Source organism: Nelusetta ayraudi, unplaced genomic scaffold, assembly GCF_046127955.1.
Source record: "Nelusetta ayraudi isolate G7.1 ecotype Tasmania unplaced genomic scaffold, CSIRO-AGI_Nayr_v1 ptg000042l, whole genome shotgun sequence".
NCBI classification, from domain to species: domain Eukaryota; kingdom Metazoa; phylum Chordata; class Actinopteri; order Tetraodontiformes; family Monacanthidae; genus Nelusetta; species Nelusetta ayraudi.
Window position 1 is genome coordinate 15,087,633 of NW_027466092.1, and position 13,472 is coordinate 15,101,104.

At 41.7% G+C, this 13,472-nt stretch overlaps 1 protein-coding gene across 2 annotated transcripts in view; it reads right to left on the reverse strand.

Annotated features, from left to right (window-relative positions):
- The window catches only part of ryr2a (ryanodine receptor 2a (cardiac)), a 95,158-nt gene that overhangs the window by 35,501 nt on the left and 46,185 nt on the right, over positions 1–13,472 (reverse strand). For both annotated transcript variants that reach the window (XM_076034809.1, XM_076034808.1), the window contains exons 38-62: positions 13,292–13,467; positions 12,097–12,758; positions 11,435–11,635; positions 11,210–11,315; positions 10,967–11,104; positions 9,770–9,897; positions 9,216–9,361; positions 8,855–8,969; positions 8,583–8,715; positions 8,266–8,369; positions 7,551–7,686; positions 7,285–7,471; positions 6,673–6,784; positions 6,465–6,585; positions 5,839–6,008; positions 3,115–3,335; positions 2,685–2,775; positions 2,437–2,577; positions 2,158–2,321; positions 1,891–1,969; positions 1,688–1,777; positions 1,430–1,567; positions 1,266–1,343; positions 1,020–1,095; positions 387–510 (exon numbers count right to left, since the gene is read on the reverse strand). In XM_076034809.1, coding sequence (XP_075890924.1) covers positions 387–510; positions 1,020–1,095; positions 1,266–1,343; positions 1,430–1,567; positions 1,688–1,777; positions 1,891–1,969; positions 2,158–2,321; positions 2,437–2,577; positions 2,685–2,775; positions 3,115–3,335; positions 5,839–6,008; positions 6,465–6,585; positions 6,673–6,784; positions 7,285–7,471; positions 7,551–7,686; positions 8,266–8,369; positions 8,583–8,715; positions 8,855–8,969; positions 9,216–9,361; positions 9,770–9,897; positions 10,967–11,104; positions 11,210–11,315; positions 11,435–11,635; positions 12,097–12,758; positions 13,292–13,467 — 3,837 coding nt within the window. The remainder of the gene's footprint in view (positions 1–386; positions 511–1,019; positions 1,096–1,265; positions 1,344–1,429; positions 1,568–1,687; positions 1,778–1,890; positions 1,970–2,157; positions 2,322–2,436; positions 2,578–2,684; positions 2,776–3,114; positions 3,336–5,838; positions 6,009–6,464; positions 6,586–6,672; positions 6,785–7,284; positions 7,472–7,550; positions 7,687–8,265; positions 8,370–8,582; positions 8,716–8,854; positions 8,970–9,215; positions 9,362–9,769; positions 9,898–10,966; positions 11,105–11,209; positions 11,316–11,434; positions 11,636–12,096; positions 12,759–13,291; positions 13,468–13,472) is intronic.

Below are 13,472 nucleotides of genomic sequence, written 5' to 3' on the forward strand. Positions count from 1 at the left end.
CACAGCAGGTGCTGCATCTTAGCTGGAGTCAGGGCGAAAAAAAATAACAAAAAGAAGAGCAGAACACTTGAAAAATGTCGATACTGTAAGAGGCTTTTTTTTAACTCTTGATAGTTCATCAGTGTTCTGTTCTAATCGGTCAAGACAGTGTCATTCCTTTATTACTTGGCTGTCAGAACCCAGAAACAGTGACAAGTTTGAGGGAAAAGAAGTGTTTCACACTTTGTTTTATTGTGTCTCTAACATTATGTTATTATATATATATGTATATATTATTGTTGCTGCCAGTGGATGACACATCGTTTCCTTCTAGTTTGTGACAGTTTGTAAAAACAAAACACACACATCACAGTGTCACAGTGCTTGCAGAAGCCACTGGGTCCTACCTGGACACAGTGTATCCATTAATCTGAAGAAATTTCAGGATGTCTTGTGCTTTTTCTCGGTCTTTTGATTTCTCTTTGGCAGTCAGCGTATCATAGGGAACCAGCAAGGGATGATTTCCTCCACCTGAAAATGTTCAAAGGACTGAGTAAGTATTCAACCAAGATAGGTTTTGTTTTAGAAGGAAAGAGTATCCTGTTTAGTCACCTAAATAAAATGTGGCAATGTGGGTGGTGAGCTGATCAAAGTTTAGTCATTCACATTAAAAGGAAAGTCAAAAAGGGAAAGTTACACAACCTTGAAGCACATATTATGGAACTATCAAACAATTGGTTATTATGAACACTTCTAAAAATACATTTTTACCATAAATGAGGCGCCATTCATATCTGATGTATTTGGAATAGACTAACCACTGACGTCTACAATCCATATATGTCAAGGTAAAAGTGTATCGGTGAGTACAAAGCTGGGTGCATTCTCCATTGTACTGTTATGAAGTGTTTGGTTGCTATTTTCTAATACTGGGGAAAAAAATAGTTCAATCGAGTCACAGGGTGGCCATAAATGGTATATTAATGTTTATCATCTTCTATATTCACATGCATAAATAGGTGTATCATGTGCAGATCTACCTTTGGCTTCCAGATCTACTTTCTTTTTTCTCGCCCAGATATTATGATAATTTTCTGCGAGTAGTTCTGCCATGGACTGCAAGAAAAAAAAATCAGTTGAAGATTAATGATCGGGACCGTGATTCCTTCCATAACATGCTTTAGTTCAGTTTCATCCAGAAAAGTCTCGACTGTGCTCAAGAACCGAACACATAAGCTTCACATACGCTTTTATACGTCTGATCCAGTTGTGCATGTGGAACCTACCTGCAAGTCTCTGGACAGCGTAACATTGCTCATGTCTATGGGCCTGGGGCTGAAAGCAGCACTTCCCTCAAAAGAAAGCTGCAGGACACAATAGATACATACAACTTAGTTTGCATGGTTTTATGCTTGATGGTGGGAATGAAAATGTCAGCGCTTGTCTGTACTTGGCTGGCCTGTGATATCCTTCTGGACTTGTTGTGGAGACTGGCAGGGTCCCCCTCTCTGATCCTGTCAATGCTCCAGCCCCATGATAGCATGGTCTTCAGAGACTCTCTGACTGGCCAGCAGTATGCCTCCTTATCCTGATTAAAGATTAAACACGGGTTAAAACCCAAACTGATGGAGAACCTATGCTGCAAATTTATTCTTGCAAGCTGCAGAAAACACAGAGAGATGCTGCAGTGTTTCTTTAGACCGACTACCTTATCAGAGAGAGCTTTGTATGGTTTCAGCAAGTTGTGAATTTTGGAGGTTTCACACGTCTGTTCCCCAAATGACCAGCCATTGGAGAACTGCAAACACACAGCAGGAAGACTTCTTAAGACAGGATTTCCATCTGCGTCAACTTAGCTGTGTTCAAAAAAGGACGAGCTACCAAATGCAATACCTCATACGGTCTTCTTACCTTTTCCAGACACCACCTCTCATGGATGTGCTCTGCAAACTTGGTTATAAAGTAGTCCAGTTTCTCCGGGACTGTCACACTGTTGACAAGGGATAAAGATTATCCTTGCAGCAATGCAATATTCTTTTCACAATACAAAAATTCGGCATTTGTAAAAAACAACAACAAAAAAAACAAAACAAAAAGTATACAGGGCATGAATTTAAAACTCCAACATATTGACACATTTAACATACATGTACAGTACATTTGCTTTTTTTCTCATACTTGGCAGTGTCTGCAGGCCTTGGAATGAAGTTTCCCTCAGAGTCCATGGACGACTGTTTCTCCATCATGGCCATGTAGTTGGATTCCATGTAGTCTGGAGGAAGTGCCCCAGCGACGGCACTAAGGCACGGCAACGCCAGCTTGAAAAGCTCATGGTCATATCTCTTCATGATGGGGAAAGATAAAAACAAAATACAAAGTTCAAAACATTATTGTCGAGATTCCAACTTAGCCTTCATACAGGGGAGCAGCTTTATTACCAACTAACTGGAGACCAACCTTGTGTGAAAGAGCATCAAAGATTCCCCAGAACAATTTTCTGGAGAGATGAAGCTCTTCATCTGACGCAGCTCCAAAGGTTCCCCAGCCTCCAGCCAGACAGTAATATTTCCAGCAACGCTCAAAGTGATTGGTCAAGAGCTAGAAAAAGTACATATGTTACAGCTGTGATACAGGACGATTCATTGAACAAACAAATGTGTTTGTTCCAGACAGTAAAATGAAATGAAATTGAAGTAAATTCTAACCTTAAGAGGCATCTTGGTGTGTTCATTAAGCAGAGGAATGTCAAACACCAACCTCCTCAGCAGGTGCTGCATCATGGAAGGCCTCAGCTTTCTGCAAAGGAACAAAGTTAAGGACACTAGTTGTTTTTTAAATGCTTTTAAGCCCTATTGCTACATTTTGAGGTAGAGGAAGAGGAGAATAATCATTATAGAAATAAAGCAGGAGTAAAATAAATGTGTTTAATTATTTCATTTATGTATTAATAACATAATGAAAAATTAAAATATGCTTTCATTTCAAGAGATGCTACTGTATCTAAGCCCTCAACTATCTTTCATTATCTCACACAGTTTTTGATCATCTTTTACATGTAAATTTACAATAACTGCATGGGGGAAATTGTTTCTCAAACACCTCTGTTGTTTTCCAGTAACTTTTTAAAAGTCTTACCCACAGACAGCGAGCAGGCACTCCTCTATAGCGTCCCTTTGGGCCTTAGTGAGGCAGCAGCCTTTAGACAGGCGGTACACCGTGTGCAGCAGGGAGTCGATCAGCGAGGCGAAGGGCTCCGTCCCCGCAAACAGCGGCGCACATTTGGTGAGGAGAGGCAACACAGCGGTACACAAATACCTGTTGAGGGCAAGGGCCATGTCCGTAGCACTGAGGGCAGCCTGGAATACATCATCGGGGGGAGACAGAGGGAGATAATGTGTGTTTTTGACATCGAAACAACTTACAAAATATAGGCACAGGAAAAACAGCGATTAAAGAATAAAAGCGTAAAAAAAAAACTCAGTCAGAAAATTGGTTTCTTCTATCGAAACAAATCTAATTTCCTTCTAGCTTGCAGAAAAAAACTAGTCGATTTTTATGTCTGTATTAGACTATGGTGACATCACTTACATGCATGTCTCTGCATGACTGTACTCTGTAGAGCAGGGGTCGGGAACCTATGGCTCGCAAGCCAGGCGTGGCTCTTTTGATGACCGCATCTGGCTCACAGAAAAACCTTAGCTGACCTTTCTTAACACAAGTAACAAATAATTCCGCTGATTTTCAAGTAAAACATTACAAAAATCACAGTGTTAAAAATAATCTTCCCACAAAAATTCTTGTGCATTCTATAGGCTACAATATTTTATTTATTTATTTTTTTTACCGCAAATGTTCAGGGTTGCGCTGCTGGAGCCTATCACATCTGTGCTTCGGCATATGGGAGGGTTCGACACCTCTATTTTTATTTTCTATTTTTTTGTGAGGTGAAGCAGAACTTCCTGCCGTTTAATCAGAAAATTAGATAGCTGATTTATATAGCGCAAACCCTTATGCCGAAGGAGATGGCGAAGAGAAAAAAAAGACGACTACCGTGCATTTCAGCACGAATGAAGAAAGGAATTTGCTTTTGGTGAGAGAGCAGGGGCCGCGGTGTGTCTAAAATGCAATGATAAAAATTCATCTATGAAACGGTCAGATATAAAGCGACACTAAGACACACAACAAGCCACTTTTGCATCGAAATATCCAGCGGGGGACAGCAGGAAGAAGGCCAGCCAAGAGCTGCTAAAGTTAAAACCATGCGGCACCAGAAGTCGCATTAATGGTAAGAAATGTTTTATGTATTGGATAGCTTCAGTATAACATTTTTTGAAAGAATACATTCAGAGACTTATTCTACTTTAAAATTGTTGGTCTTGGAGCATTCTCTGATTTGTTTGTTCGTTTGTTTTAGTTTTGACAGATAGTTCTGAAGTCCGTGTGGCAATCTGCGTCAATTGATAATAAGGACGCAATTAAAACAGAAGTGCCACTGTGCGCAAGTTTAGCGCAGGCAGCGGCATTTCTGGACACTATGCGCGCCCAGCGGTTTCGGAATTCGCTCTCATACTTTAATTCTCTTCACAGCATTAAAACAACATTTTGATGCCAGGATAGTTGCCCCCACGCACCGCGGACAAAGACACAGTGAAAATGGGAGATGAGGGGAGAAGAGAGGCGCAGAGGTTAGATGCGGAAATGAGACTCCTCAGACTCCAGTTTGGCAAAATCTCTGTATTTAGTTGTATTAAGAGTTACTAATAAAATAAAATAAAAAAATCAAATATTGTATGGCTCTCACAAAAATAATTTGAATATTTGATTTTTTTGGCTCTCTTAGCCAAAAAGGTTCCCGAGCCCTGCTGTAGAGCCTAGTAGGGTGGACCTCCTTAGCTCAAAGACATTACTTCCACATGTTTTTATTCATCTACAAGGCCCTTATTGACAAACTTCCCATCTACTTCTCTTCTTTACTTGCTTTGTCCGCTAATACTTACAACACCTGCTCCATTGAAAAATCCTATAATCTGGACTGAGCTTCATGCTCCATACATTTGGAATCGCCTTCAGCTAACTCTCAAGTTAAATTCACTCATCTCATTCACTCACTTTAAGTCATCAATCACTGCTTTCCTGCCTTCCAATTGTACGTGTTTTCTCTGATCATCTCTGTGACTGTATTTTGACTGTATTTTATTGTGTTGATCTGTATTTTCATTTTTGTTTTGCTTTGTACTCTCGTCTGCACTGTGAATGAGGCTCGGTGTATTAACAAGATTAAATAAAGGTAACAAACAAACTGGAATGTATCAAACCCAAAGAGAGCCTGAGGAAGCTAAAGGTGTCTGCTCCTCTTACACTGGCTTGAGGGGGATTCCGCAGTAGAGGAGGAGCCTGACAGCTAAATGCTCTGCCGCTCAGTCCACTCTGACTTAAAGTGACCGCAGGTAAGCCTGGACTCTGGGAGATAGTGCTCGCTATGGGGATTACACAGCACTTTGAGCTCTTTAAGGAAGGACAGTGGATGACCATGGAAAGCTTTGTAAGTGAGGAGGTTTTAGACATTCCACCTGATTTTTTTTTCTTGTTGCAGTTTGAGAATAGAGAACTGCAGCCGTGTAACTGGGAGGGGAAGTATTTCTATTTTACCATTTATAGAATAGCCGTGACAATTTAGCTTTCTTTGAACCACATGGGTGTGCAAATCAATGAGTAACCTACAATATCGAGAATCAATAGATTACCAACTGGCAGCGTTTACATTTAGAGTGGAACACTTCACAGAATTTAAGATTTTATGAAGGAATCAATTGTTAAAATACATGCAAATTTTGTAAAAACATCCAAGAAGACACTCACAGTGTCCAGCGAGGCAGCAGCTCTCAGGTCTGGTAAGAAGCCAACCTCCAGCAGGTGCAGCAGAAAGTTTTGGTCTTCAATCCCATAAACCCGGTCCAGAAACAGCACCATGGCTGCTTTATGGTCCGGGCAGAAACCTGCCGACATGTCAGGCTCCACCACCAGCCCATCTATTCATGAAGAGGCCCCAAACAAAACATCAACACACTGTTTCACGTACAGAAGCAAAAAGAAAGGTATTTTTGTATTCAGACCAACTTGGCATCACAATAAAACAGCTGCCCCAGGGTTGTGCGTTGGTGGGACTTTCAATCAACACAACAGAGCCTATTGTGTTGCTGTGACTTGGACGTCAGCTTGTGTAATTTGCTATAATAGTGTTTCGGTGAAAATGCTGGGAGACAGCAAATTATTCAGAAATAAATATCAACCGTTAGATTTTTCATTTCAACTGATCAGCATAATCTCAGACATAAAGGTGCAAACTGAAACCTCGCTCGGCAGCACCTCGGCTACAAAGCCATCTGTCAGTGACAATAATGACAATGACTCACTATTTTGCGCAGGCCTCATGAACTGCTCAGTTTGTTTTTTTTAAGATGATGTTGCTGGATGAGGTTGCTTACCTTTTGCAAGACTGGGCATTGAGAATGGAATACTGATGACTCCTACCAGGTCCTCTATTGGTATCAGAGACCTAAGGATGGCTCTGATGCGTATTGCTTCACCTTTGCCAGCGTAGATTAACTGAGAATTAAAAAAAAAAACAAGGAGGGAAAAATTCATCATCTCCATCAGGCCACAAGAGCAATTTCATGCTTGTGTCTGACTTACATGCATCTCCGGAGCACAGCGGCCCAGCAGGTCGATGAGAGCAGCGTAGAAGGTCATGATGGCGTTTCCCATGTGAATGGTATCATCTTCTTCTTCCTCTAGCATGTCGCTGCTACACATGCACACACAATAACACTAACACAACAGGCCATTTAAAGTTTTTTAAAAACTTTTTCCCCCCGGATGCTTAGTTTTTTTCACCAAAACGTTATAGGTATGACAATAAACGTCGACGTCAGACCACGGTGAGCGGCTGCAGCGATGCTGCACTCAGGTTGCACTGTATTGTAATGTCTTTTGAAATTTCTCGGGATAGAATTTCCTTCATTAAGCTCTTTAGGTGAACGTCTGACTAAAAATCAACGCCTGAAAACAAATCTGTTTGGTGAAAAATAGTTAAAACAGAAAGAAGTAAAAATATAATTTTGTCCAGTTGAGGATGAAGTTTGCTCCACATGTCATGTACAATAATGTTGTCATCCACAAGGCCACAATCAGGCGTCAAACAGGTCCTTGTAAGTATGAAATGTTTCTCCAGCCCAAAGTTCTAAAGTATCTGCACATCTAGAACTCCAATAGCAAATGTTTGAAGACACGGCTGTGATGTCTTACAATGTCTTGCTTCTCTCAGAAGAAGGAGAGGGACCATCTCTGGACAGATCCTGTGAGATCCTAATGGCCTCCTCCATGGCTGACAGCAGGCCGTCCCCACCTTCACCCCGGAGGGCGGGGCCAAAGCATTCTGGCCGGCGAATGAGCAGCCTCACCACAACGTTGGCGTTCTCTTCCACACTTTCACCTGGCCGGACGAGAGCGGAGAGACGATCAGGAGAACATTCTGCAAGCCAAGGGCCCCGGGGACACGGAAACAGTCTCACCGTTGCAGAAGACGGCGAATCGCAGAAAGTCCAGATAGCGTTCGCCCTCCACGGGGTTCCAGCCAATGTCAGGGTATCCTTTGTTCACCAGCATCACACAACTCTGAAGACCACAGCCAGCCAAGTACTGCACCACCTGAAGACAAATGCATGAGGAGAAACATTTTTTAGGCATTAAAAATGTACATAAAACTTATATTTGAAAAAAAATAAATCTAAAGATACTGTGAAGACTGAGTTTGTCTAGTAGAACAAGAACAGTTACATCACCCATTAAATTCCTTGCTGACTAATTCATTTCTGATGCCCTTGATATTTGTCGGTGGAGGCGAGACTTGATAATTAATAAACTACTTTGAAGTGATACAATAGCTTCTTATATTACGACACAAAATGGAAACATTTAAATACATGGAAACTTCAAATCTTCTAAACTTGTTCAGAAGCAGACACAAACCAGGCACCAGTGACAGACAGACACATGCTGGATACCACTTAACACACATTTCCATCAATGGCGACTAATATAAATAAATTTGAATATAATACACAACAAGTCTTTGGTAGACGTGATGCAACTTTTATGACTGTTTTTCAATATGACACATGGCAGGGAACATGATGAATTTTATCAATTTGTGCCTAATGAATATGAAATGAATGTGGACATGATAATATGATAATATGAATATGTGGGCACAAATGTCAGTCTCACCTTCTCCAGTTCTGGCTCCCTTAGAGCCAGGGCTAATTCATTATTATCCATGACTGATGCTGCGGCTACATCCAAAGGAGTGGAGCCTCGCATGGAAGGCGAAGCTGAGGAAGGGAGCAGAGCAGAGCAGAGGAGAGGAGAAGAGAGGAGAGTTAACACAATGTAGGTGAACAAAGCAGGCCAGGGTGAGGCTGGGTTCAGAATATAGGAGCCTTGAAATCCCAGAATCCCTTTGGTTCCATATTTGTTCTCTGTAACAATCAAAAGTCTGAGAATTAGCGACAGAAACAAAGCAAAGATAAACCAAACACACTGACCAAGGCCAACGCTGCTGTTCTCCAGCAAGTAGCTGAGGTGGTCAAACATGGCCTTCTGGTTCTGACGGCTGATTCGACAGAAGTAACAGAGAAAGCGGCAGCAGTTGGCCACCATCTTAGGGAAGGTTATTTCCTAAAAAAAGAAGAGAAAGAACATCTATGTAACTGCTAACCTTGCTAATGTTAGTCACATACCTGATGCTCAAATTGAGCAAGGCTCATGTGATGCATGTTCGATATAAAATGAAAAATGAGCCATTAGTCATTCATACCTTTGAGTCTCCCCCACTCAGGACGTTTACCATGACCTCCATTACAGTCTCGTGCATCCCCAGAGCTCTCATCAGGTTAGGATGTTGGTAGAAAACTTTGTTGTTCATGATGTCGCTGCAACGTGTGATCAGCAGTAGCTCTACGTTAGCTGTGTCTCAGAGTGAATAATCACACACGAGAATGACATATAATACATAGTATGTGCATGCATGCAATGTGGAAAGCAAACATTTCAAAGAAAAAACATCTTTGGTTTTTATCAAATTCCTTTTTTTTTACAAATTAGGAAACAACTGGGCATCAAAAATACCACGTTAAACGAATCAGACTTGGGTAGAATTGAGCAGACAGTCTTATTACCCAAGGCCTCTGATCATTAGCTTCTCCTCCTCTCTTCCCATGCGTACGCTGAGCAGTGATCTGATCTGACCCAGAGCTGCCAGCAGATTGATGGTGTCCTCAATTGATACAGAATTAATGGTGTAGGCCTTTGGAAGAGCACGCACCTGCAGTGGATAAAAAAAAAAAAATCACTTCAGTTCCCTTTAGTGCTGTTCTCCTTATTCTATGGTGCCCCAGTTTCAACGGCTAAATGATTGCTTCAAATCATGTGCTGTACTAAGCCTTCAGTTTTTGCAAATTTAAAAAAAATTCTTGCAGATCATCATTCAACACATGTATTTAACATCCATATCATATTCACTACTTCTTTTTACTGCTTCATATTTATTATCAGTTGTCTTCATGAGTATTAGCAGTATACATGTTGCCAGACAAGATTTACCTGAGATGCATTGAGAACGACATCCAGTTGTATTTGGTGAATCAAAACATCATAATGTAGTTGCACCTCTGCCGTACAGCTTTTTTTTGCATACTTGATTTTATTTATTATTATTGCATATTTTACAAACCTGTCCTCCAATGCCATCGTACTGGCGGTGCAGCAGGACAAACATGGCTCTGACCAGCTCTGGATCCTCAATTACCGACTCCTGAGCCCAACGGACCATTGTGTCTGAAATCAACTGCTGTAAGGTACCTGCAGACACGCATGGGGAGAGCCTTGCTTGAGTTATGGCTTTAATACAAACCAAAGCAAGACCATAACATTTAATTCCACCTCAAGACTGAAGGTACATCAACACATGGCATTTATTTCACCACATTTTTTTCTCCATGTGCGTTTATCTAAATATCTCTCCCAATTGTGCATTACTGTCTGCAATCTAATGGATCTAATGTTGTGTGATGACCTCACTTTGGCCAAAGAACTACATTCAGTTCAAATGAGTATTCTCCAGAAATTCATATATTTCACCAGTACTTTCAGTTTCTGAATCAGAGGGAACGATTCTCTACCCTGCCTGCTAGATTAGAGGAGGTGCATGACTCTCATTCTTCTGTACACATTATCAGTCAGCTTAGGCCTCTGGGTATTGATCTAACTTGTGATGTTCTCTACCATGCATTATCTTGAAAACAAAATACAGTGAAATCATAGCTGTGCTTTGCTGATGAGTAGGACACAATCAATAACAATTCAGCAGTTGAATCGCTCACAGGAGTGAGATGAAAGTGGTTAAATGTGTTCAGCAACTCCTGATAAACATAAACTGCTTAGACAGTCGGCCTTTGAATCTGAATTTGAGCCAGTTTCACAGGACTAACTGGTGCTAGCAAAGGGCTTTAGTGGCTTCACCATTCTGACCTGCCCTGCCCTGCATTTGTTTTCTGGGTCATGTACCCGAAAAGAAAAAAAAGAAAAAGACTTGGAGACCATAAATTAAGAGAATTCCTTATTGAATGCCTTATGGTACTGAAATATTTCTTTGTGTCTGCAAATAAAGAGACTTTTACACTCAAATGAGCACGTTGCATTAAGGAAAAGTATCACCACAAGTAACTCTCAGCCAACATGAAACAACAATATGAAAAACAACATTCAGTTATCAAATTATAACTGACAATTTGTAGTTCTCCGCTCTCAGCTCTTGGAAATGGGGAACAGTTGTTGGAGATTTTAAATAGCAGTCGTATAGCTGTTGATAAAGTAAGATTTTTCTTCTTCTTTGTCTTTTTTATTTTTGCTTTTTATTTTTGTGACTTACTGGGTTTCTTGTCTGCCTTCTCTTTGGGCAGGTTAGCCATCCTTTTTTTGAGGTACGCCACCTTCTCCACCAGAGATATCAGTCGACCCCGGATGGTGAAGTCACTGTCACCATTTATCCCCCTCTCCTCGTTCAACTCTATACCTGACAAAAAGTGGAACTCAGTGCACAGCCGTACCTGCATAATGACAGACATGCTCAAGAAATGTTTGCTTGAGCGTGCAGAGCTAAACGGTACAGTACCACAGTGTCTCATCAGGTCTTCGTGGAAGTCCAGCAGCTGTTCTCGGATGTATTCAGGGCAGGGACACTCTTGCTTGTCATCCTTGAAGTTAAGCAGCGTGTTGATCTGCAGGAGCAAACACAGTCAGCACTGTAACTGACATACCAGCAACCAAACGGATACCTACAATCACATTGGCAGAAGTTGGAAAATGTTGTTAAATTGCAATACAGCCGAGCTGCTACCTGTTCTTGTGGAGGGGAACGGAACTCCTTGGTCTTTTTGGCAGTGAGGGCTGCAGACATGTTGAGTGCCAGCATCACCTCATTGTAGCGGAAGCGCTGGTTCTCTTGAAGACAGGCCACAAAGTCATCGGAGAAGGCTACCAGAGCCTCGATACGATGGCGCACCTGGCAGTCGCACAAGTACTGCAGCACGTGGCACATCTGCACACACGCACACGGAGGAACACTCAAACTCATCTTACAGAAAACAATGTGTAAAGCAAAGGTCTATCACGCATGTTACTGTATTTTATTTGGTTTTATGTCTGTCTCGCCGTCACACAAGAACGGGTGAGGTAGGCATGCAGTGCCGCAAGTATTGTGAGGCTACAGTGATATAGTGGGTTTTACTTACACTTATCCTCAACAATCATTGACTTTGAAAAAACTTTTGGCTTAAAACCATATGGAGGTCATTTTGAAACATCACTTTCCATTTTGGTAACTTTTAAGGCAATGCCGCAAAGCAATATTTCTTAAGCTTCAAATAGAGGTTTGTTTTTATGGTGATGAGGATGAGGAAAATAGATTAGATACACTTGACTTGATATTTGTCATAAAAGAGTTGTCATATGGAATTTCCAGATAAATGTAAAAGACTGGAAGGGTTTTCAGGGAGTCACCTGGAGTTTCACCGGCTCCGGCAGCTTCATTTGTAGGAGTCCTTCTTTCGGCATGTTGTTCCTCCATCCATCCTCTCCTCTGCCGTCACTCTCCGGCTTTGCCACGTCCTCCTTTCTGTGCTTTTTCACGCCGTGTGCGTCTCCTTCTTCACAGAACACGGACGGCTCGATCAGTCTGAGGATGTTCTTCAGGTCACCATTTCGAAAAACTCCCATGATCAGCATGGTGTAGAAAAGCTTAAGGAGGGGCACGAAGAGGAACTCGGTGCTGCCCCCTACTGGATCCCGCACGTGCATGCTCCCTTCCCGCACTGCTTCCGTCAGCATCCAGATGGTTTTGTTTTTCAGTTTACTTAAGGGAAATTCAGGGCTGTGCTGGAAACAGTCTCCTGACCCTGATCCATTATTGGCATTGTTACAATGGCCGTGTCCTCTCCTGTGCACAAAACACGGGGATGAAAAGTGCATCCTCGGTCTCAGGGAGGTGCTCAGGCCGATTCCTGGCAGTCCGTGTTTCTTCTTCTCATCAGGAAACAGCGTGATGCTTTTCGTTTCATCCGTCATGGGCACAATGTACTCTTTGTTCATCATGAGGCGAGCTGTGGCGTAGCTGCTCAGGTGAATGTCAATAAGGAGGTCGTAGTAACCTGTGCGAAGCAAACCTATCGGAGACAAAAACAGAAGGGCTGCTAAATCCTTTGGACTTACAGTACAATTACATGTTTAAAGTGAACAAAGTACTGTGAGGGTTTTGCAACCAGCTAAAACATATTTCCCAATGGACTTTACAAAGCACTTGTAACTTTATTTATCAATGTTCCATGCAAAGAGCATATTTTTTATTCATCGTATTAGGGACATTGGATTATTAGAATTAAAATCACGTCATATATTGTCAAAAAAGTAGCAAAGGAGGTGAATCAATCTCTTTGTTCTCCAACGCCACATCCAAAGATAAACACAAATGAATGCATTCATGAAATAGAGCTGAAACACATCATTAGAGTATTTCCTTTATCCAATTTAGTAAATGTTTAAGCTACAGCTACATTGAATTATGAAGCCTTTTGTAATGTGAAAATGTTCTTTCGGAAATGTCACTCTTATTCAGTAACTGATCAATCCACAAGTGGAGCATGATAAACTGGATCTCTTGAAAAGCTTTTCTTCAAGCAGTGGGCCTTTTGTTAGTTACCTGGCATGTACTTGTTTTCTATTGCCTGCAGAAGCTGCGATTCGTCCACATGGGAGCACAACGCGTGCGCCACTCGGTTGTTTCCCAAAGCACAAATTGCAGAGTAGAGCCTGAGGGTGTGGTAGTGAAACTTTAATAACTCCCGCTGCTCTGACAGCTCCAGGATATCCACCGCCCTAGC